At 48.2% G+C, this 24819-nt stretch overlaps 1 protein-coding gene across 1 annotated transcript in view; it reads right to left on the bottom strand.

The window, feature by feature from the left end:
* Abca4 (ATP binding cassette subfamily A member 4) overlaps positions 1 to 24377 on the bottom strand; it is a 124838-nt gene extending 100461 nt beyond the window's left edge. Inside the window, exons 1-5 of the mRNA XM_057793337.1 lie at positions 24312 to 24377; positions 11558 to 11651; positions 10060 to 10201; positions 8958 to 9097; positions 3318 to 3445 (exon numbers count right to left, since the gene is read on the bottom strand). Of these exons, the coding sequence (XP_057649320.1) occupies positions 3318 to 3445; positions 8958 to 9097; positions 10060 to 10201; positions 11558 to 11651; positions 24312 to 24377 (570 nt within the window). The remainder of the gene's footprint in view (positions 1 to 3317; positions 3446 to 8957; positions 9098 to 10059; positions 10202 to 11557; positions 11652 to 24311) is intronic.
* Positions 24378 to 24819: the final 442 nt, after the last annotated feature.

Here is a 24819-nt window from a genome sequence, read left to right as displayed (position 1 = left end):
GGCATGGTGTGCATGTCTGGCCTATAATTCCAGCACTCAGGAGGTGGAGGCAGAAAGATCAGACTTTCAAGGTCACCCTCAGCTAACAGTGAACTTGAGGTCAACATAGGTTCTATGGCAGCTTGTGACAAAACCAATGACAAAGTACTGGGTGCTTATTAAGTATTTATTTTGGGTCTGGCAACATTCAAAGTGTTTCATGTATATTAATATTTTTCACTCTCTCCTAATAACCACCATATGTAGTAGATATATTTGAATTCACACTTATAAGTGAGGAGATGGGCTCAGAGTGGTTCTGATGTTACCATGTGTGGCTGAGCCTTGAGGAGATCTGACTCTTAGATACTCATTGACATTCATTAAGTCTTTGGTGATAAGGAAGAGTGAGGATTGGACAAAGAAATGAGATTTGAGCATCTGGATTGAGGAAGCAACATCTGAACTGGGTCCTGAAGGGTGTGTACGAATTTTCGAGGTTGGGCAGATGGGAGTGAGACCGAATGATGCAATGACTTCCCCAGATGGGAAGAAATGCTGTGAAACAATCTTTGTATGTTGTAGATATGAATTGCTCTCACTGTTAATAAGAAGCTGATTGGCCGACAGCTGGACAGGAAGAGAACGGGTGAGACAGGCTGACACAGAGAGAATGCTGGGAGGAAAAAGGGCGGAGTCTGATGTTGCCAGCCAGACCCAGACAGAGCGTGAATGTGCCATGCTAATAAAGGTACCACTATGTGGCAGAGTGTAAATAAGGAATATGAGTTAACTTAAAATGTAAGAGCTAGTTAGTAATAAGCGTGAGCTATTGGCTGAGCATTTATAATTAATATAAGCCTAAGTGTGTTTATCTGAGAATGACAGCAGGACAGGAAAACTCCACCTACAGAACAAGGTGTTGAGATGCCTTCGAGAGCTGTGCTCATATGCCAAGAAGGTCAGAAAGAAAACCCACTGATTGTGACGAACAAGGCGTTCCTGATTAATAAGGATGACCAACTGTAGTTTCCATGGAGGACACCAAAAAGGCATATTGGCATTGTGGCTGCAAGTACTAACGGTCACGTTGGCTAAAGGTCACAGAACTAGAAGGGGTAAAAGCCATTATGTGTGAAGATAGCTGACCAGCTGAGAAGCAAGGAGGCCTGGAAGATACAAAGGGAGCTGGGTGGGGGCCTGACTGGCCTCGTTGTCATGAGAGGGGGGTTGTGGAACTTGCTGATCTGAGAGCATTGGCTACTCCAGCGCAGCATCCCCTAGAGCCTGGTGACCCTGGCCCCTTGTCCATGAAGAGCCTCTGTCCTGGTGCCCAAAGGGCAGCCACTTGAACTCCAAAGGTCATGGCTGTACAAAGTGGGAGGAAATTTCCCCTAAATTCCAACCCTTATCTCTGCCTCCCTTTTATTACCAACTGGAAACGGTCACAGGCATTGCCGGGACTGGAGATTTATGAGCCGAGGAAAAGGCAAATGGGAAAAATGAGCCATCAGTGCTGATGACACTTCCCCTGCAGTGAAGACAGAAGCCAGGCAGTGTCAGGCAGCCAGGTCTGCTTCTCTGAGCCTCATCAGGAGCAGACTCTGCTTGTCCGTCTCCAGGCATTACTGTAAGGTCTGGACCATTAGAAAGCAGACAAGCATGGGCTCCTTTGTATGATGCAGGGAATCAATCTAAAAACCCCTTCAGCAGCTGTCCCCACCAGGTGGGGAGGGGGTCTCCTCTCTCATCCGGGCTCCGACAGCAGCGCCCTGTGCAGACCTTCATCTCAGGACTGGCTCATCCTCTGAAATTCTCAGCTGAGGTTTTGGTCTCCCCTGGAGTCATGTCTAGCCAGGACAAGAGCTCACACCCGAGCTGCTCAGTCTCCCAGAAAGCTTCTAACACAGCCAGCTGAGCTCTATACCTAACACTAAGGACTCAGCTGAGCTGGCAGGTGCTGAGAACCTGCGTTTCCAACATGTACTCCTGCATCACTGATGCTAATGACTGCGGGACCACAAGAGCCGGTCCAGTGGCTCTCAAGCCCTGAATTCCACTTAGTTCTTTGTTTGTTTGCTTGTTTATTTTGTTTTGGTTTGTGTCTTGAGACAGAGTTTCTGTATGTAACAGATACAGCTGTCCTGGAACTCTTTTGTAGGCTAGACTGGCCTACAACTCACAGAGATCTGCCTACATCTGCCTCCTGAGTGCTGGGATTAAAGGCATGCACCATCTGTCTTTACCCAGCTCTTCTTTTAAGAGTTATTTTAATTATAGGCAGGTGTGTGCATCTGTCTGTGAACAGATGTGAGTGCAGGCTCACAAGGAGGCCAGAGGCGTTGGATCCACAGGAGGCTGTGAGCCTACTGACATGGGTGCTGAGATTCACACTGGGTACTGTCTTAGACACTGTTCCATTGCTGTGCAGAGACATCATGGCCAAAGAAACTTTTATAAAAGAAAACATTTAATTGGGGGGAAGGGGTTGTTTAAAGTTTCAGAGATTAGTCCGTTATCATCATGACAGGAACATGGTGGCAGACACAGAACTGGAGCAGGAGCTGAGAGCTACAACATCCTGATCTGTGGGCAAGCAGAGATTGGACCTGGCATGAGCTTTTGAAACATAAAAACTCAGCCACTGTGACACATTTCCTTCAACAAGGCCACATGTATTCCAACAAGACCACACCTAATCCTTCTAATCCTTTCAACAGTCCACATTCTGGTGACTAAGCATTCAAACGTGTGAGTCTCTGAAGACCATTCTTATTCAAACCACCACAGGTCCTCTGAAAAACAGTGTGTGTTCTTATTCACTAGGCCATTTCTGTAGCCACAAACACACACACACACACACACACTTGCACACACATAGAGTTCTAGCTGAAGCCCTTTCCTCAAGTGCTTGGAGGCCAGCTTTTTACTGAGTAAGGGTACTTTTGTCTTCACACAATGACTCCTGACATCCAGGAAACACAGCAGACGTTTCTGTTTACATCGACCCTCCTCTGGGATGTAAGTCCCACACTGCTGCAGTAGCTATAGCTGTCCCTAAAGATTTGATTAGTAAGTAAATGGTGAGGTTTCTCCACTCTACAGGGTAGGCTCAGTCTCATGATTTCTCTGCTTCCTTCAAGTTCCAAAAACTTGGGGAGTCTGATGGGTACCAGAGCTGTTTCAGAGTCCAGGGATCAGATGCTCCTGACTCAATGACCCCCAGGTTTGTCCGCCATATGCAGCATAAGCCATGGAGTCTGAATATGGAAGTTGAAGGGAAAAGAAGTCTTCCTCAGGCTTGGTGCCTCCCCTCCTCTCCAACGGTCCTCACCTACCTGTTCCACACGAACTTGGGAGTTGATCAAAAGATGGGAAACTGAGTCAGACAGGCCAATGCTTCTTGTGAGAAATAGCGTCAGTGTATCCTCGTCTTTTAGGATGTCTCTGATTTGTAATCCTCTTCCTGAATACGAATGGAAGAAAGAACAGGGGGTGAGTCAAAATAAGAACAGCATCTAGCATCGATTTGAAATATTTCTGCTTGACTCTTAGAAGGGGGCTGTGTTCTTGGCTTCCTGGGGAACTCTTGGGGACTGTGGCTGCTAGAGCCTGAGCACAATACAGTGGAAGGCACAGAAGGAGGGAAAGTTAATCCAGGGTGAGCAGGGTATCAGGCACTTCTTAGAGTTGATCTGAGACAGTGACTTTCAAGAGAGTAAAGGCTGGGCGGTGGTGGTACACTCCTTTAATCCCAGCACTTGGGAAGAAAAGGCAGGTGGATTTTTGTGAGTTCAAGGCCAGCCTGGGCTACAAGAGCTAATTCCAGGACAGGCTCCAAAGCTACAGAGAAACCTGTCTCAAAAAAAAAAAAAAAAAAAAAAAAAAAAAAATCAAGAGAGTGAAGGGTAAGAAACTACAGCAGAGGAATTTTGCCAATATCTGGAGACATCTTTGGGCAGTATTATTGGGGAGAGGCCAGTGATATTGCTAAACATTCACAGTGTACAGAACAAGGCTTTCTCCCTAAAGAATGTCCTGCCCCTACAAAGGTCAGTGGTACTAAGTCTGGAACCCCTGGTCTACCTATGTACTCCACCAGAAAACTCACAGGTCTGATAATTTCCTGCAAAGTAGAGGGAAGGGGGGGTTAAAAAAAATCAACTAAAAGCTATGGTATCAATGGCTTTTCTATATCCAGATAAAAAGCGTGCTGGGACAGAAATCAGAAAAATAAGTTCCATTCAGTAGCATCAGAACCAAACCAAATCAATCAACCAAACAAACAAGCAAAAATACCATAGAGTAAACCTAATGAAGAAGGCAAAAATACCTCCATAGGGGCTGGAGAGATGGCTCAGAGGTTAAGAGCATTGCCTGCTCTTCCAAAGGTCCTGAGTTCAATTCCCAGCAACCACATGGTGGCTCACAACCATCTGTAATGGGGTCTGGTGCCCTCTTCTGGCCTGCAGGCATACACACAGACAGAATGTTGTATACATAATAAATAAATAAATAAATAAATAAATAAATAAATAAATATTTTAAAAAATACGTCCATAATAAAAACTTTAAAATATTGAAGAAGACACTAGAAGGTGGAAAGATCTCCTACGATCCTGGACTGGCAGAATTAATACCATGAAAATGGCCATAACTCACAAAGTAACAGAGAGAGGGTGAAAGAGAGAACATAAAAACAGAAGGTGAACTATTTGGGAAGAAGGAAGAGGGGAGAGGGCCAGAGGAGGGCTATGGTAAAAGAATGTGGCTAAAGTTCACGATATCAATGAAGAGAAATGTCCTATGAAATCTAAGACTTTGTCCAACGAATATACACTAGCAAAAATAAGGGTTTTTTTTCAAGACAGGGTTTCTCTGTTGCTTTGGAGCCTATTCTGGAATTAGCTCTTGGAGTCCAGGCCGACCTTGAATTCTACCTCTTAAGTGCTGGGATTAAAGGCTTGCGCCACCACCACCTGGTGCAAAAATAATTTTTTTAAGAAAAGGAAAAAGTAGTTTTTGGATTGGAGATGTGTGCTCTGTCCGCATTTCAGTTATGATGGGTACAGGACCCTTCTATGGTTTCTGTCGACTCAGTCCAGGGTCGAAGCTCTGGGCCTCGGCATGAACAGGACGATTGAGGGCAAGAAGAGCTTTGTGCAAGGGAGCTTGGGGCCTGATGCCCAGGCTCATCCTGGTCAGCCTTAGTCCCATTCTCTCCAACTCTACTCAAAACCTTTTGGAAGCAGAAATTTCTTTTTCAAAGATGCATAAAGAACTCCTTACTGTGAAGGTGTCCCTGGGGCACGTGATCAGCCCCTCTCCTTGGGATTAGATGTTGTAGGGGTGACAAGCTCTCAACCCCATATGGGCACTTAATCGCTGTTTATTCTTTCAGCATTGATGTCACCCCCACCCCTCCTGGAGGGTTCATCTGTCGCTTCCTGGGCCAGCGTCAACCTCAAGCTAACTACTGCTATAGTTGAGGAGACGCTGACCAGAAAAGGGTCCTCAGGCCCAGTTCTAGAGGTCACTCCAACGTGAAAGCAAAGCCCTGGATATGTAATGTCATTACAGCCCGAGTTCTCCAGGAGCCCGGGGCCTGGCTAAGCGCTGAGTGTTTCTCCAGGGGCGTGTTCTTCTAACACTGACTCCAGCTCCATAGCAAGCTCCACCTCACACCCAGCCTTTTCTCCTCTGCTGTTTCAGGGATTTGATGTTCCTGTATGTTCCTGTATGTTCTTGTATGTTCCTGTAAATGGTGACTAGATCCATGTTGCCAGTGATGGTTTCCTATTGCAGGGCAGGGGTCAAGCCTGCAGATCTGCCAGTGTCTAAGGCAGGGGCAGCTGACCCTGGGGTTCCCGTACAGCAGGCTCCTGTCAGGTTGGGTGCCTTTGAGAGCTGGGCCGGTGGGGAACCTGCCATCACTCTCCTTTGCACAGGAAACGTCCAAGGACTTCGGGGGAATCTGATCGTAGGGTCCCCTTGGAGTAGCAGGGCCTGAGAGAAGGGGCTGTATCTCATCTTTGTCTTCCTTTCCTTTGGGTAACATACATATCCTGTCATTTTCCAAACAGCTCAACTGTTGTCTTGTATTACAGAGAGCAGCCTTTAGACAGCGCTACAGACTCTTACTGTGGTGGTCCATGGATACACACAAACATGCAAACACAGTTGTTTAAGGGTTGAGGACTATGGTCCTGCTCTTTTTGCATCCTTTGTCCCACCTAGCCATGTTGGCTACACAGAGGTAAAACTGCAAGGTCATTCTGTCTGTTCTCTCTCTCTTTCTCTCTCCCTCCCTCCCTTCCTCCCTCCCTCCCAGTATGAAGGCCTGATATAGTATCAAAGCCTCAATAAATGTCTGTTGAATGACTGACCCTAGGTACGCAATAAATACCTGTGCTCCTGTCCCAAGAGTGAAGCCCCATTCGGCTGTTTATTTTTTAGTTATTCTTTAACATCCTCAGCTCATATTGCATATGAATGCCTCGGGAGAAGGGGCAAGACAGACAGTCATCTGGCCTGGGTATCATACCACTGTGGCCTGGCTGTGGCAGGGGTGGGGTGGGAGAAGAAGGGCAGGGACATGGTAAAGCACATACCCGAGCTGGGGGCTGAGGGTCACCCTGCCTGCAGAGCATGGGGCCCAGGGTCTGAGCAGCAGGGTGATACCAGACGGGCTCTCCATTAGATTCCTGAGCGGGGCTGTGTGAATGGGGTGGGGTGGGGGTGGAGGGTGTCTGGGGAAAGAAAACTACATTTCTTCTAAAATGTGGTTCTACTTGTTCTCTTTGCTGGGAAGACTGGAGGCTAAAAGTGGGGGGGGGGCAGAAGGTAGCTGAGGGTGAGGCTGTGGGAAGAGGGGTTTAGAGATGACTGAGACCACAGAGCTGACTGGGCACAGGGGGGTATGTCTGCAACTGGGGTGTCCCCATTAATCCTCCCCTGCAGAGAATGCAGCCCTACAGGTTTGCTGCAGAGAAGAACGTTGCTGCCTGGGTCAGCACGGGTACACTTTCCCAGGTACCTGGGAACCCCACAGGCAAAAGCCGCAGCAGCTGCAACAGTCCCCCCCATTCCATATGACTGAGTTCCTAATGACCTCAGACTTCATGCCTTGACCAACACCCTGCAACCTCTCCCTGACATCCTGAACAGACTTTAGTGCCTGGCCCAACATTACACCAGAGACCATGTCCGGGCGTGGGCTCTGGACCCTCTCAGTTTCTGTCCCTAGCTTGTGGGGAGCCTTGGAAGGCTATCCTGACCCCTTGTGCCCTAGCCACGCTCTTCTTTAGGAGATTCCCCCACAGATGGAGAACCTGCAGAAAGAACCACCTGCGCCCTCGTTCACCCTCAAGTCCTGTTTTGGATTTAGAGTCGTGATTTTGGTTCTCCTAGACACTTGCAGCAACCACAAAGACTTCTGCATGGGGTGAATCTCTTCCACTCCCTGCAGCCAGACTTAATTTCATGGTCAGACCCACCAATGCAAAGGCCACTTCATGGCAGACCCTTCAGAATAAAGGGGAAGAAGGAAAGTCGCCTTGAGATCAAGACAGTGGCTGTCTAGCGCATCTGCCTGCTTAGCCTTGGTCAAAACATCTTCTCGGCTGGCCGAGCTCCCCTGCATTGGTTTTTTACTATTTAAAAGGCAAGTAGTGAACCAGTCATAATGGCTCATGCTTATAATCCCAATATTTCGGAGGCTAGGGCAGAAAGATTGTTGCAATTTCCAGACAAGTCTGAGCTACAGGAGTTCTAGGTTGGCTAAGCTAAGTAAGAACCTGTCTCAATAAACAGGCAAATAAATAAAATGCTTGTGTCTCTGCAGTCTATAACCCTTCACATTTGAGCTGACGGTATCAGCACTTCTCCAGCAGAGCAAAGAATGGAGCATTTGTGGTCTGGGCTGTGGAAATCATGACCAGCAGTGTGTGCTCTGCAGTTTGGAAGCAGCGCGAATGTAGCTAAGCAATCCTAACCCGGCGGTCCGGATGTACTTCTGTGCTCTTGCCCCTCCAGGGAGCAAAGGCAGAAAGTGGCGAGATGGGAGGGCGCCAGATTCTGCTCCCAGTCTTTCCCCCTCCTGACTCCCCATGTTCTCAATGCCCTCTGCTTCCCCATACGGTGAGGGACAGCATGGCCTACCCTATTTTTGTTCTCTAGGTGCCTTGTGGGCAGGCACTCATCCATCTCTCTATTCTGGCCTGCCAACCACGAAGGTGTTTCGTCCAAGGCTAAACAAGCAGATTAACTAGACAGGCACTGTGTGTATGACTCACAGTAGGTACCAACTGTGTGCTGAGCATAGAGGGGCCGTGTCATATACAGTGAGGAGGGCTGGCCGGTCACATCATCATCTTAACTTTAGTGTTGGTAACTCAGATAAAAGCTGCCCTATCCGCTCCTCTCGACCCCTTGGCGGCCCTTGGTAGTCCTTTCCAATGGCTGTCATATGGTGATCTTTACAGCCACACGCCTTTGTCTTAGGAACACATCTTTCCACAGCAGTAGCCTCTGACCTCCATCCTTGCTGTCTCCTCACTCACCACCTCTCCACATTACATCCTGTTCTCCATGGACCCACCCATGTCATTCTGGATGCTAAACGTGACTGGAAATGTCCATTAGGAGGAGTCTTTGTATGCATGTGAGATCGTGTGTGTGTGTTTACATGTGTGTCTGTGTGTGTGCGCCAATGGAGGTACACACATGCCACAGCATGCATGTAGAGGTCAAAGGACAACCTCTTTGCGTTCACTGCTGTGTGAGACAGGCTAGCTGGCCTCCAAACTTCTGGAGGATTCTCCTACCTCGACCTCCCGCCTCACCCCAGGAGTGCTGGGGTTACCCGCCTCTGGCATTGTTTCATGGAATCGAGCGCTGTTTACTAGGTCTTCAGCGTCTGGTGTGTCAGGCTAACTCTAGCAGCAAGTACAGAATGGGGACACGGGCACCCAGGTTACCTGCGAATCTCTCAGGGTGAGTCCGTAGAGTGTCCATGAGCTGGGACAAGGTGCGGAGCTCAGCCCAAACCTGGCCGAGTTGCTGGACCTCTGGTGTGTCCACGAAGAGCTCCTGGAAATCTCGATACACTCTTGCCAAGCTGTTGAGAGAGTGCCTTATAAATAAACAGCTCTCCTTTTCATAGCCATATAGTTAGCAGCTTTGTGCTGCTTTTAAATTGACTTAGCATGATCTCCATTGGATGGCTAGTTATAATTTTAAACCTGACATAAATGATGAGGGTTTTGCTCAATATTTGAATTGCAGCAGGGCAAGCCGACCTTAAACCCCATTCTCTGAGCCTGTTGTTCTGAGGCTGTTGGAAGATATTACCAGTGAGTCTTCCCGGCCTTCACCCAGTTCTCTGAGTTCTCCCTCACCACCCACTCTTAGGGGTGGGACCTGACGCCACAATTCATCCACACGGTCCTCCCCGCGCCTACCTATCCAGGCTGACTGGACCGGGAGAATGGAGATGGGCAATTGGATGTTCAGTTTTGTGGGTTAAAAACCACGTTGTGGGAGCCACATCCCAAGACCCTTGGGCTGCAGGTCACTAATGACAGTTTCAGTCATTAAAGGTTTGGAATTCATTATTTTCCTCTAAGAAGGAAACCTCGCGTTGTAAACTTGACTTCGGGGTTTCCTTGCACTGCTTGCTCCTTGGCATTCCTCCCAGGCCTTGTCTAAAGAAGCCTGTGGAGGAGATAGAGAGGGCTGCGGGCAGCCTGTGGCCGAGGTGAAGGAAGTTAGTTAACTGTTCCACCTAAGAAGACGGGTGACCACAAAGTAGTGGGCACATCGCAGCCTGGGCTGCTATTAGATTTTAGGTCCCCTCTTGGACATACAGATGAACAAATCAAGTCCATGTGACTGAAGTTTGAAGGTTCCCCCGCCCCAGGTGCCTTGCCATTAATAGGCTATTAGGTAGGAAGCTGCCCTCCTCACACTCTTTCAGAATTCCTCATCAACCCATGGGAGCAACACACACTGCTTCAGGGAGGGGAGGGATGGGCAGGGGGCGCAAGTCCCTCCCTGTAGGTGGGAAATCTCAGCACTTACATGGAGTTGTTATAGTTTGACACAATTCCAGGAGTTTCTCCCGGGGTGGGGTTTTGAAAACAAGGGTTATTCATATTGCAGAAAATCCCCTGGAGCCATGGTAACATTCCTGCCGAAGGCATAGCCTTGTTGGGAAAATGGCCTTTAAGACAGAAAAGGGAAACGAGAAGGAGTGAGTCACAGAAGCCAAGCAGGCCAGGAGCACAGACTCTCTGGGACTCTGCTTCTCCCTCGGTTATGAAGCGGGAGCATCTAATGCAGGTTACTCCCTGTGCTGTGTCCCAGAGTTCACGGTACATAAGGAGACAGATGAAGGTTACAGGGCAGCAGCTCTCAACCTGTAGGTTGTGAACCCTTTGATGTCGAACAACCCATTCGCAGCGGTCACCTAAGTGCATAAGAGAACGCAGATATTTACATTACGATTCATAACAGTAGCAAAATGACAGTTATGAAGTAGCAACCAAATCACTTTATGGTTGGGGTCACCACAACCCGAGGAGCTGTATTAAAGGGTCACAGCATTAGGAAGGTCGAGAAGCACTGTCCTAGAGACTTACGTGGCCATGTGGAGTGGAACTGAGGCTAGAAAAGAAGTTTCTGGAGGAGAGCAAATAGGGAGTTGGCTCGGGGAGGCTGGTGATCACAGAGGTTCTTTCCACGGTAGGCGTGGAGGCTGTGCACTTCTGGGGGTGACGGAAAGAAGCAAGGGTTTGCTGGACAGGAGGTTGACAGAGCAATGGAAGTTAGAAACTCAAGAGCAGGGATCTTGTCAGCTTTCACAATTCTTGGGGTGTCCATGTCACCTACCTATAAGAAAAGACACCATCCTGGCCAGAACCCACAGGGGACCTTCTGAGAAGGCTGCTACATATACAAACGGGCCCACACGAGGCCTGTAGATGCCTTGAAGCTCCAGGGTGTAATATTTATTAAGTGTGATCTGTACTGTCCGTTCTTATTTCTCCCCTGGTACCATGTAAAACAAATTCCCTAAAGCAGTTAAGATAAAAAATAAACTGGGTGGTGTTGGCACACCCAGCAATCAGAAGGCAGAGGCAGACAGATCTCTGTGAGTTTGAGACCAGCCTGATCTAAAGAGTGAATTTCAGGACAGCCAGGGATACACAGAGAAACCCTGTCATGAAAAATAAAGAAAAAAAAGGACCTAAGTTTGTAATAGAACAGCTAAGTTTAGAAAAACAACAACAAAATAATAAAAAAAAATATGCATAAAAATATACAAATATATACACAGGGCTATGTTTGATTCCCAGAACCACAGAACGAAAGAAATGAACAAGCAAACAGTACATTCTTTCAATACACCATGATAACCAAGACTGCACATGTTTTAAGAAACTAGAATTTGTTCAGCATTGATGAACCTGGTTCACATACCAAAGCCTCTGAAATGCCAACAGATGTGTGATATCCCCAACACCCAGAAGAGCTTCCTAAAGGGAAGGCCAGCCGGGGCTTCTGGGCTCATACTCACATTGATGGTGACTGTAGAGGGGGTTGGCATTCCTCAGCCAGATTAACACCAGAAACAAAGACAGAGGCCACACGAGTTCCACCACAAAGCGAATCTGGAAAAAGAGAATCAAAGGAGGAAGATCAAGGGTGCTAAGAGACTTGGGGAGACGATACGCCCAGAGGAGAGAGGCCTTCGTGGTGCACGGTAGGAGCGCCAGGACTGGGCTGTGGTACAACGGTACGCTGTGTAACAGTGGATCACAAATCCCACAGCAGCCAGAAGCTCCCTGTCACTGTCTTAACATCCTAGTGTCTGTGCTGATGTCATATCACCTAAAGCCAGAGCACGGATGTACAGCAATGATGTTCGATGATGACCATGTGACCGTTGCAGGTATCCACTGCGTTCAAGTCATTCACTGAGAGACAATGTCTATTCATAAAAACCAAACTAACAAAAACTGTAAGCTGCTGATGCCACGTGGTGTCTATAATGGTAGCACTTGGGAGGCTGAAGCATGCGTTCAAGGCCAGCCCCAATGATATAACCACCCTGTCTCAGAAACAATTCACTGCCAGGAGTTGACGGCTGTAAAACCAGCAGCAGCCCCACACATCCTGTGCTTGTCTCCTGGTTGTCTTGCTCTTGATTTAATCTTGTGTTTATTATGGCTCTAGGAGCAATAGACTACACTATGTATAGATAAACAAATATTACCATAAAGCTATGTTGTGCAGATGTGCAGTGGGCGCTGCTGGGGACGTCTTTCCAGTCCACTTTACAGTCTGCAAAAGGTGATGAAATTACCTAATCAGGCGCTGCCCAGAATCAGCCCCATTGGTAAGAGGAGCCTGACTATTTACCTGAAGAACTTCCTTCAACCTTACTCCTACACCACCTCTTGCCTGATTCATTGTGTCAGCCAGATTCTGTGTCCATCTGCATTCTCTCTGCATCTAGCCCTAAAGTAGCACAGACACAAGACCAAGATGAAGGATATGACTGTATACGGGGATACAGATTCCTTTTTTTTCTTTTTTAATTTTTTTTGAGACAGAGTTTCTCTGTGTAGTTTTGGAGCCTTTCCTGAAACTCACTCTGTAGACCAGGCTGGCCTCGAACTCAGAGATCCACCTGCCTCTGCCTCCCAACTGCTGGGATTAAAGGCATGCGCCACCACCACCTGGCTATGTATGAAGATTCTATTAAAGTCCTGTGTAATGCTGGTGCCTCAGACTGGAAAGATCTCATAATTTCTCATTCTGTGGATGAGTGAAGAGACCTACAAAGGCAGTTGATTTGTACAGTATCACAACAGGAAGTAAAATCCAGCCTTCTGCCTCCAGGACCAATGCTCCTCCTATCCCCCTCCCATTGCTTTGCCTTCTGGTTCAGTGGTAGACCTCGCCTGAAGGTGGTCATTGAATTAATGAATGAACTAGTGATCAAATGACTCAGTGATACGGTGCCCCAAAGCAAAGTCAACAGAGATCCAGCTAGTCAACATTTTTTTTCCTTCAACAAGATCTGTTGTTTAGGGGAAGCAGACAGACTACCCTCTCCCCACAACCAGAAGAGGTGGTTGATCTCAACCTATCACAGAAGATCAAGGGAGGCTTGGTTCGGAGTCAGAATTCTCCTGACTCCAAAAGAAGAGGCACTTGATGGTGGCGCTCACATTCCAGCGCTGGACACAGTGGAAGGAGGCGAGGGAGAGGGGACTGTGAGTTAGGGATTAGACATGAAGGAGACATCCTAGGACAAACCATGTGCTGCTTAAAACAAACAAAAAACAAAACAAAACAAAAAATCAGAAGTTGGCTGGCAGCCAAGTCCTAACATCTGAAAACTCATCGTAGAAAACAGACCACACATTAAAAGAAAACAAAAATGTTTACAGGTAGATGGTAACTTTCTAGAAAGGCTACTTGACGCTTATCGAGGGAGGCCATGTTAGAGGAAACAGACATACAAAGACAGCAAGAAGATAGAACAATACATTTTCCTTAATGTGTCCAGTTTCCAGGCCTTTCCTAGATACATACTTTCCTACCACGTGAAGAAATACCAATATTGGGTTGGGCAATTCTCACCTGGGGTCTAAGGAAACAGCCCCAGGAATATTTGCTAGCAATTAGAATTGCTGATAATTGTCCACAGGGCGTGCGCATCCAGAGTCCCCCTGGCCTAATACCCTGCCAGCCCCCAGCACTCTTACTACCACTCTTGATCCCTAGAGCAACACTCACAGCTGCACCTGTCCTCCACTGTGAACCCAGCACCCCATACAAGGCAGGGTTCGTAGACATTCCCATCAGACATGTGTGGACTGAGTAAATCTTAATCAAGGGCCTTGGGGGCCTCTCTGGGGAGCTGGAGTTGACACAGGGGCTCAGGCCATCAACAGTCGGAAGACTTAATACACTGCATCCCACCAAGGTGTGTACACTAGCTTCTCTCTCACCTCTATTCCAGACCATCCTGTAAGGATGGTGGGGAACAGGTTCAACAAGATAGCCATGTGACAGGTGCAAGTGATGACACGGGAAGTTGCTCTGGGTGTCTTCACCGAGGAAATGAGACAACCCATACAGAGTCAGCACACTTGACTCCTGAGACAACTGATTGCCATGTTGGCTCTCTACCAAAGAGTGTCAACCTGTGAGTCATGTGGGATGCTAAACGCCACTCAAGGAATGTGAAGATTTGGGTTTCAACAACTCGCAGGCTTGCTTAATTTCCGAGTCTCAGTTTTCTCCCCTACGAAACAGGGATGCTTTTCTGTCCTATAGTATGATGAGAACTAAGAACAGACTACTCTCGGACCAAGGACTGGGGTTCATGATACGGGGTAACCCACATAACCTCTCCATGCCACAGAAGCTCAGCTGTAAAAGAGGGATGATATTAAGTTCTGTTTCCCAAAACCGTTGTGATAATGAAATATATTTATCACGCCCAACACAAAAAGCAGAGCCTGGCACACAGACCACTTATTACTGTGTCATGGAGTCACCCCAGAGGCCACAGGCGCACAGTGGGTGACAGCAGGCCATAGATGATTAAAGAAATACAATGAAAACTAATGGCAGCATCTTAGCCCCTCCCTACACATTATTGATTCCTCCCTTTATGGCAGTGGTTCTCAACCTGTGGGTGGCGACCCCTTTGGGGGTCACATATCAGATCTCCTGCACATCAGATATTTACATTATGATTCAAAACAGTAGCAACATTACAGTGATGAAGTAGCAAAGAAATAACTGTATGGTCAGAGGTCGCCACAACACGAGGAACTGCATTAAAAGTAGAAGCATTAGGAAGGTTGAGAACAGTGCTTTATAGGTTCACTTTGGAAGCATGGGGTAGGTCCTCTCCTCCATACTTAAGAAAGGCGTGGGTGTGCGAGGTCCTGGGCATGGGGGACAGGCCGATCTTGCCTTCCTGTCAGAAAAGGGGTTTCTAGACTCACACGTTTGGTCTGTCTAGGAAATGCTACTTACAAGTTTTGGGCTTTGTTTTGCTTTTATTTTGGAAATGCTTTCTTGTTTGTAACTGCTGTGCCGTGCTATTTTACTTGGACCTTTTATTCATTTATTTTTACTTTTTGTATATGTGTGAGTGAGTGGTATGTGCGTGCGTTTGTGTGTTCCTGTGTGTGTGCTAGAATATTTCTGTGTATGAGTATGTGTGTGCAGGTGCATGATAGCATATTTCTGTGTATGAGTACGTGTGTGCAGGTGTGTGTTAGCATATTTCTGTGTCTGTGTGTGTTTAAGCCCCAGGCAGACATTGAGTGTCTTCCCATTGTTCTCCACTGTAGTTCCTGAGACCAAGGTTTTCACTTTCTGACTCAGGGTCTCTGGTTTCAGTGAGTCTGACCAGGCCAGCTTGCTCCAAGGATCTCTGTCTCCACCTCCCTCAAGGTGAGATCATGGGCAAAAATTACCACTGCACTTGGTTTTCAGTGTGTTCTAGGGCCCTGAACTCTGGTCCCCACACTCGTGTGACAAGTACTTTAATGGTGGAGCCAGCTCCCCAGCTCAATTTTATTTGTATTAATTTTTTAAGTTAGCATACAAAATACTGGGCTTTATTATGTCATTGTCACATGCCTCATTGTCCTTCCTTCTAATTTGTCCCCATTCCACACTATCCCGCAGGCCTGCCCCTGAGGGTTCCCTTCATTTCTCCAGAGAGCATCCCTTTTTCATTGCTTCTGTCCTCTCCCTTTTCCGTTAGGATCTTTCCCCATTCTGTATTTGGCATGCCTGCTCTGTGAAGGCGCCAGGACTTAAAGTCCTCTATGTGGGAAGCGGGACCCTCCTTGTACCTGCGCTTTTCCTCATGTCTCTAAATCCGGGCTGCTATTTTCTTCAGATACCCCAGGGCCCTCCAACGTCCTGTCACCATCAGCAGTCCTTACATAGCTGTCAAGATGGATGGACGCACATAGGCATCTCAGGCCATGTCCACAGGGAGGTCAGCATCTCCCCCAACTGTTTAAGGTAACTCCAGTACACAGCCAAGGCCGAGAACTCCCGTCCCAGCAGAGCTGGCCATCTTTAAGAAGCACTGGGGAAATGATTGTTTTCCCTCTGTATGGGATCTGGGGCCGCAGCCCCTGCGGGCCACTCTCTGTACAAAGACCACCTGTCCTTCTTTCTTCACCTGGCAGAGGCAGGTGAGTCCTCCCAGCAGCCTCTTCCCCTCCCCCAGAATCAGTCCAGTTAGCCCAGATGAGCATTGTGGCCCTTGTAACTCAAGTGTACACAGGCATGCCCTAGGGAGAAATTCCACATTATAATAAAAACAAGTCTCCAGGGCCCGCCCCCTGCGCGCCCCCACCCCGCCTTAAGCATGTCTGTAACTTTAATTAAGCCCAGTCTAAGCTCAGAAGCCACCCTCCTCCATGGAATTTTTTCTAACTATACTGGTATTTCCTTGTTCCCTCTCCCCTCCCCCTCTTTACCGTTCAGCCTATGTGGGGGAGGAAGGGTTCCTGGTCCGGGCAGAGTTGTGCTTGTTGTTTTAAAACAGCCAGTTAGGTTTTCTCCCTTCCCTCTCTGTTTTCAATTTAAAAGGGAGGTAGTCAGAGCTTGAGCGCAACCGCGCTGATCCTCCCTTCTGGGCTGAGCATCCAGACAGGACTCAAAGCTGGCTCGCGGCCACCCAGAGTCTGGCGTTCTTGGAGCTGGTGCCTAGGGTCCCTGCACTCCATGTTCTCATCCTCTAACGCTGCACCAGCGTTAACGGTCACAGTCATACCAGAAGAGTTTAGGAAGTGAACTCCTACTTTTATGAGTCCTTAGGCCTTCACCAAACATCCTGTCCTTCCCTGGAAGTGGGGCCCCCGGGACACCAAAGGGTTCTAGGAGCTGCAGCTGAAGGGCAAGCAAAAGCTGCACTAATGGCTTTACAGCCCTCTCAAGCAGCAAGGGCAGGCGTGACCTTGGGCAGTGTCTTTGGGTGGCAGGGGAGTGACGGTTAAGTTCCCTAGAAAATCTCCTCTGAGTCCCTGGGCCCCTTCCCCCACCTCACTCTGCTTCCTCCGACTCCGCTACCGTGTCTCCATTCTGCTCAGCTGGAATCACGTGTGGCAGCCTCCTTCTGCCTGACTCCAAATTCCATCAGGGCAAGGGCCGTGTTCAGTTTTCCTCCATGCAGGTCAGACTATTCAGGCTATAGATCCATATGAGTTTACATCTACTGTCCCGGTGGGTGATAAATTACCCAGTCACTCTCTCTTGTGACATCTGTGCCTTGTCTGCCACTCAGGGCAGTGGAGCGTAATAATACCATATCTGCTATCCCGAAGTCACTCATGGTTTAACCCCGGGTGTAGGTTCGGCTCATCCTAAGCCTCTGTCACCTCATTGGTACCCACAGGAGCAACTGAAGCCTCCTGTCCTTGCCCCGCTGTTGAGGGTTAAATGACGAAATGCATTTAGAACTATGCCAGGTACTTGGTGATGTGACACAAGCGTTTCCAGAGGAAGGGAAATGAAGGGAGGGGAGAGAGCCCCTGAGGATTCTTACTGCATCTTGAGGGGGTGAAAGAGGAGGGATGGAGAACCTTAGTATCTCTCTATCTGTTCTCGCTTGTGATCTGCTTGCTAGAAAACCCTAAAGTATGAAAGTCTGAAGAATGGCCGCGTCATGGTCTGCCACGCTGCACTTTCTGCAGAGTCAGCATTGTCTACAGGTGGATCTTTCCAGAAGATCCCAAAGCCTTGAAAGGAGCCACAGACCCTTTCATAGAGCTACCAGGGGCTTAGGAAAATGCACTCACCTTACCTAGACATCCTGGATACACTGGCTCTCTCGAGGCTCAGTTTCCAGGCCACACAGGTGATATCAAATACAGGCAGGGCCCAGGCTAAAGTGAGACAGGGTTCACAGCATGAATGGCTCCATCTCTTGGGGAGCACACAGTGAAGAAGAAAGTCCCCATCTAACAGCAATGCATTTAGAATGCCAGGGAGAGGGGTAGAGACTGTGAACCTTCCGGAGCCAAGCCTGTCTCTGGAAAAGCGTGTTGGCTTGCCACAGCAATGGGAGCATTGCTGGCCAGCAGTCATGGGGCTATGGAAGGGAGGGGTGGACAGGAGATGGGGGTGGGCAGTGGTGGCATATTGAATTTCCTTGGCAATCTGTCGAGTATTTGCACCCTGAGAGTAGAGATTGAATTATCCCATTTATCATTGTGAACTTAGCACCTGGCACGCTGCCTGGGGACTATTATTTCTTGACTGAATGAATGAGTGGACACCGTGAAGTTAACAATGAGTCTTGCTCAGATATTGACAGCATTCTCATTCATTCAGGAAAGGACATTTCTGGGAGGGAATGAGCCTTGGGTTACTGTTAGCACTTGGTCCCTGGGGGGCCCAAATAACCTCAAGGCGAATTTGAAATGACACCAGCCTTGACAAGGAGAAGCAGAAGTAGGACAATGGTGTCCCTACGGGTGAGCTTGGCTTCTCCCTTCAGCCTCCCTGTGTACTGTCTGAGCCACATCTAGGCCTTTGAGCTATCTCTGTGGTATCTCCTGCTTCTTCATACATTAGCTAAGAAGCTATGGTCCCTCAACCCTAAGGTTAGTCAGGCTTCCTTCCTCAAGGGTCTGGGCCTGAGGAGCCTCAGAGGCCCTGATTTCAGCTCCACAGATCTCTGGTCTCAGTTACCATCTTAGCAGTTCCTCCTCCTTCCCTCCACTCTCTCGCTCGGAGCATGGCACCTTCTGCCTCCACAAACCCTTAGAGTTTTCCTCTCCTTTTCGCTGCTAGCTTTCTTCTTAGCTGACACATGTCCGTGCTCATCTCTCTCTGACCAAATCTGCCTGAGGCACACACGCAGGTCTTCACACGCCCCACCACCTGGTCCCGCTTCTTCCCGATACCCAGGAAGGCCCTGTTCCGCCCATAGAAACCCACCCCAAACCATCGTCTTTGCCACAGCCTGCCTCCTTCACTGTCCTCTTCATGAGGTCCAGCTTTCTTTTCTTTCTGTGTATGTGTTAAATGCATGCTTATTTGTGTGTGCACAAGTGTGTTAGGGTGCCTGTGTGTGTGAAAACCAGAGTTCAATAAGGGGTGACATCTTCAATTCTTGGCCCCTTCATTTAATCTCAGCTTTCCACACTGTAATTATTCAGCCACAGATAAGGCTGCACTTCCGGGTTCTAAAGGCAAGCACATGCAGATGGGCCCTCGGATGCGGAGATGCCTGAATGTTAAAGGGCCCTGCGTGACCCACACATGCATATGTGTGGTTCCATCCACGTATGACTCAGATAAACCCTTGCACACATGCGTGAGCCTGTCATCTGCGTATGACGCACCATCTTTCTCTGCACACCGATTTCCAGGCCTGCATGCACCCCCTCTAATAAACTCCTAAGTGGGTTTGTTGCTTGTTCTGTGTTTCCTTCTCACTCATGCCCGGGTAATTTCATTGGTGCCGTGACTTGGATTCGAACCAAGGTTGCTCTTCTTGCCCACCACTTACACAAGTCAGCTCTTGGCTCTCTGCATGAGCCTCTTCTCCATCCCATTACTAAACCCTTCCAGAGACTCCAGCAAGTCTTCATCGTCCTTTCTCCCTCTATGTAACAGAGAAGGAGGGATATGCCCTTGGGGTCCTAGGACATCAGCTGGGACCTTCCTTTGCACCTGTAGCGTACCTGTCAAAGAAGCTGGACCTCACCACTCACGGCTGGGCACCCTGCATACGTGCTTTAGAGGTAGCTGAACTTCTCATTCATGAGCCAAAGAAACTAACTTTTTGGGTCACCCACCACTGTCTTTTCCCACCACAATCTGTCCCATCTCTTAACTTACAAAGGCTTACAAACCTGACCCCCTTCCCGTGTTCTTTCCCTCCAGGCGGCAGTAGCAGAAGATGCCACACTCACTTTCCAATGCTGCCCACCCCTTAACATCTCAAATCTCCTACCTCAACCTAACATTAATTATTCCCCACCTCACTCCTGCATAGAGGCCTTAGAGAATCTACTGCCCCACCCCTCACATATACAGGAGGGCAAACTGCCCCAGGCCTCTTATACCTGGTACACAGATGGTAGCTCCTCTTTATGTAATGGGACCCGTGATGGCAGCTCTTCTTTATGTGATGGGCTATGCCATTGTATCAGATACTGGGGTGGTGGAGGCACAGGCACCCCCAGCCCATACCACTAATCAGCAGGCTGAGTTAATAGCCCTTACCCGTGCCTTCCAGTTAGCAAAGGGACACTCTTTAAATGTTTACACAGACTCCAAATGTGTCTTTCATATCCTCCTGTCCCACGCAGCTATCTGGAAGGAGCATGGGCTTCTTACAACAAAAGAAGGATCCATAACTAACTCAGGTTACGTTACGGACCTATTACAAGCCTCCCATCTCCCCAAAGCTATAGGAATTATTCACTGTCGCTCTCATCAGACCGATAGTTCCATTATTTCCAAGAAGCCAGAAAAGCAGCATTCCAGAGCCCAAACCTACCTCAATCACCTCAGGGGGTTCATACAGTACAGCCTGCATTCTCACAGAAACCCCCCTGACACCCAGCAAATTCTGTCCTATCTACATCAACTCTTTCACCCTAATAGCAAAGTTCTATTTCATTTTGTTAAGGCTCACCTCCAACCCACCCCTGAGGACTTACAATTCTTAAAAGTTATCACTGCCTCTTGTAAAATCTGTCAAAAGTCAGATCCCAAGACCAAATATCGTAGCTTCCCTCTTCCCACCCACCAGGACAGGGGCTCCCTTCCAGGAACTGACTGGCAGCTGGATTTTACTCATATGCCCACGGTCAGAAGAGCTAAATATCTCCTGGTCTTAGTGGACACAATGTCTGGGTGGATTGAAGTGTTTCCCACCACTAATAAAAGGGCCCAGACAGTTTCCGATGTTCTTCTCTGAAAAATAATCCCCCCGGTTTGAAATCCCAACCTCACTTCAGTCGGATAATGGCCCAGAGTTCACTTCCCAGATTTCCCAAAATTTGTCTAAAGTTCTTAACATTCCCTGGCATTTTCATATCCCATACCACCTCAGTCTTCAGGAAAGGTTAGGATGAACTAACCGTTCCTTAAAAAATATGCTTGTTAAGATGTCACAGGAGCTTCACCTCAACTGGGTAAAACTTTTGCCTCTGGCCCTTCTAAGGTTTAGGGCTCTCCCCAAAGGTCACCTTTCCATCTCACCCTTTGAACTCATGTATGGGTGGCCAGTTTTAACCCCTGGCCTCTCACCTAAAACCTCTCCTCTTCCTGATCATATGCTTACTCCACTGTTATCCCATCTTCGCTCCCTATTATGGGATTTTACCGACTACTCATTACCTCAACCATGTGCTAATTCATGCCCACCACCAATTAAAATAGGGGATCAGGTGCTATTCTCTCCCCCAGATCAAGGCCCCTCACCCCTTTCCCCTACATGGCAGGGCCCCTTTAAAGTGATTCTTGTGACTCCCACAGCTGCCAAGCTCTAGGGCTTCTCTCATTGGATTCATCTGTCCCATCTTAAATCTTTTACTCTTCCAGCTCAAGATACTCCCTCATAAACAGTAACTCAAACAGGGCCCTGCTCCCTTAAGTTCCAGGGGGCACCAAGATCAGCCACTCTTTCTCCAGTTCCATAAAAATAAGTCTCATCCTTACTCAGCTCTCCTGTGCCAAAAAATCCATATACTCTCCCTCTTCCTCTTTCTCCTGTCTGCTTCACCAGCTTCTCTGTGTCTCTAATGTCATGCTTAAGTTTCCAGTTAACCACTCAGCTGTTATTACAGGGACCATCATTAAATGTAGAGCTGGAGGTACAAGGACCGTCAAAAGCCCAGGTGGTAAGAAACAATAACAAATTTTCAGCCCCAAACTCCAAAAACCTCACAAAACAGACTTTAACAAAAGAGGTTTATCACTGACTGCAGCAGTGTCTCCTGGATGTTAAAGTAATACCATGATGCTAAAGGAAAACCAGTGCCTTAAGATTTACTTCAGGTAAAACATTAAAGGGTCTAATAATTATCCTTTTCAATAATTTCCCCCTTCTTCCCCCACCATCTCCCATTCTATCACTGTAATCATAAACTTTTAATATGTCTAAAATTTATTTCTTTTCAAACATTTTTTATAAGCTCCAAGGAGTGAATTGGACCTACCTAAACAGACCAGACTCGCCCAGAATAAGTATCATTGAATTTTTCCCTTATCATTCCTGGTCTTGGGAACCCCTGGGAAATTCCCTCCTCCCCCCCGAAAGAACACCCCTCTATCTTCCATCTTGGGACTCTCCTCTCTTAATCACCAGGATCTAAAATTTTCTCCAGACGTAATTCTCTGCCTTTCCAGCATCTTGCAAGGACCAAGCAGCCAGCCAGCCAGTTCCTCAGAGCCCAAAAAAAACAACAGTAATCAGCCACCCCAGGGCGTGGTCAAGCATCTCAACTTAATGACCACAAAATCAGCAATGACGCCCATATAGTCAGCATGAAGCAGTCATAAGAGACCTTACAATGCCCCATTCCCACCCATTAAGACCCTCAAACCCCCAAATTTTTATAATAAACAAAAGGTGGGATATAATTATTCAGCCACAAATAAGGCTGCACTTTCGGGTTCTAGAACCGTGCACATGCAGATGGGCCCTCGGGCACAGAGATGCCTGAATGTTAAAGGGCCCCGCGTGACCCATGTGCGCGTATGTGTGGTTCCATCCAAGTATGACTTAGCTAAACCTTTGCGTGCATGTGTGAGTCTGTCATTTGTGTCATCTGCATGTGATGTGGTCACACCAACCCCGTGTGCATGCACTAGGCAGCTTTTAAAAGCTGGACGCGCCATCTTTCTCTCTTTTTCTGCACACCGAGTCCCAGGCCTGTATGTGCCCCCTTTAATAAACTCCTAAGCGGGTTTGTTGCATGTTCTGTGTTTCCTTCTCACTTGCACCCAGGTAATTTCACTCACCTCTCTCACAACAACCCCCCCCCCCACCAGCTTCTTAAGTCATTCCATATTTCTAAGACTCTGCAGGGTACTGGGACAGGCCTTCCTTCCTTCCTTCCTTCCTTCCTTCCTTCCTTCCTTCCTTCCTTCCTTCCTTCCTTCCTTCCTTCCTCCTCCTTCTCCTCTTCTTCCTCCTCCTTCTTCCTTCTTCTTCTTCTTCTTCTTCTTCTTCTTCTTCTTCTTCTTCTTCTTCTTCTTCTTCTTCTTCTTCTTCTTCTTCTTCTTCTTCTTCTCCTCCTCCTTCTCCTTCTCCTCCTTCTCCTTCTTCTTCTCCCCCACCCCCTCTCTCAACAGGATCTCATTCATCTATCCCAGACTGGCTTGAACTCACTATATAACCAAGGATGACCTTGAATTTCTGATCCTTTTGCCAGGTCTGTACCAACACGCCCAGTTTACTTGGTACTAAGGAGCAAATCCAGGACCTGGTGTGTGATCAGCAAGCATGCAACCAACTGAACCAGCTGAGGTCCATCCTCAGCGCCATTTCTTTAGAGACATGCATTTGTCTCTCATCCCTTCAGATGAGGGATAAGAAGCTGTTTGCAGCAACTCTGGAGGGGTTCGGGTCTCCTGAAGCTCTCACCTGCATCTCTCCTGGAATATTCAACCTACATTACTTAATATTACTCTGGGTTCTCAAGATATACTTCAGGTTTCCCCAGCCATCACAGAAACCAGGCCAGAGGGGATATGCATCTTATGCCTTTAAATCCTTAGTCTGGCCCACTAAAGGGGTTTGGGAAAATCCATGGTTAGTTGTACTTTCCGGACCTCTAACAGCAACTAGAAGATGCAAGGTTATTTTTCTGCAGCACGGAGACAGAAACAATGTGTTCAACGAAACTGGGACTGCTCTGGGAAATGCATCCCGATTCCAGGAATGTTCATTCCACTCCCGAGAGTCAAGGAAATTGCTCTCACTCTGCTGCGAAGCTAGTCAAAGCCTTCTTGCCTTCCTCTGGCTGTGTTTTTCAGGGCTTAGGATGCTTCCATGGTGTGGTGAGAACTGGACCAGCAGATGTTAAAGCGGGAGGGGTTGGGGTCACAATGGATTCCTCTGCTGGGCAGGGGACAGAATATTTTTCTATAGTCAAGGCCAAGAGAAGCATGTCATCCTGCGGGAGGGCACTTGGTTGGAGAGGCTCACTGAGCAGCCAAAGGCAGCCCCAGAGCTAAAGGGCAGGAAGGTTTCAGCCCCTCCTCCCTTCTTCCTCCTCACACCCCACCTCCACCCACGGGCTCCTTGCTGTTACCTTTTGTCTTTTTCTCAGAGTCCAGTTCTTCCAAAGCAAAAGCTGTATCTGCCTGGGGAAGCCCATGCTGGTGACCACCCAGGTCCAGGGGATCACTCTGAGCGGGGGCTCAGGCAGGCAATGGACACAAAGGCCACTGGGACTGCCTCCAGCTCAGGCTGCTGTGTCCTTCTGGTGATTAAAGGCCCCTGCTTTTCCCCTTCAAACATAATCCCTTCTAATTACCTGTAAGCCCTTTGTCAGGGAAAGGGGGCAGCTAAGACTCCTTTCTAGAGGGGAAAAAAGGCCTAAATACACACGTGCAGAGCACTGAGGGCACAGAGATGGGGCATTCAATGGGAAACCAAGCGCCTCAGGTGCCCTCCCTCCGCCTTCAGACAACAGAGGGGCTCTGGGGGATTCTGGGGAAGATGCCTCGGCTCTCTCTGCGGGTTAAGTTTGGGACAATTCCCTTTGCACACCCAGAGGCTGGATGGACAGTCACCTCCCGGTGATCTAACACGGGCCA

Source organism: Chionomys nivalis, chromosome 18, assembly GCF_950005125.1.
Source record: "Chionomys nivalis chromosome 18, mChiNiv1.1, whole genome shotgun sequence".
Taxonomy (NCBI): domain Eukaryota; kingdom Metazoa; phylum Chordata; class Mammalia; order Rodentia; family Cricetidae; genus Chionomys; species Chionomys nivalis.
Note: the sequence above shows the minus strand (reverse complement) of the source record. Positions and strands in the feature narration are given on the sequence as shown.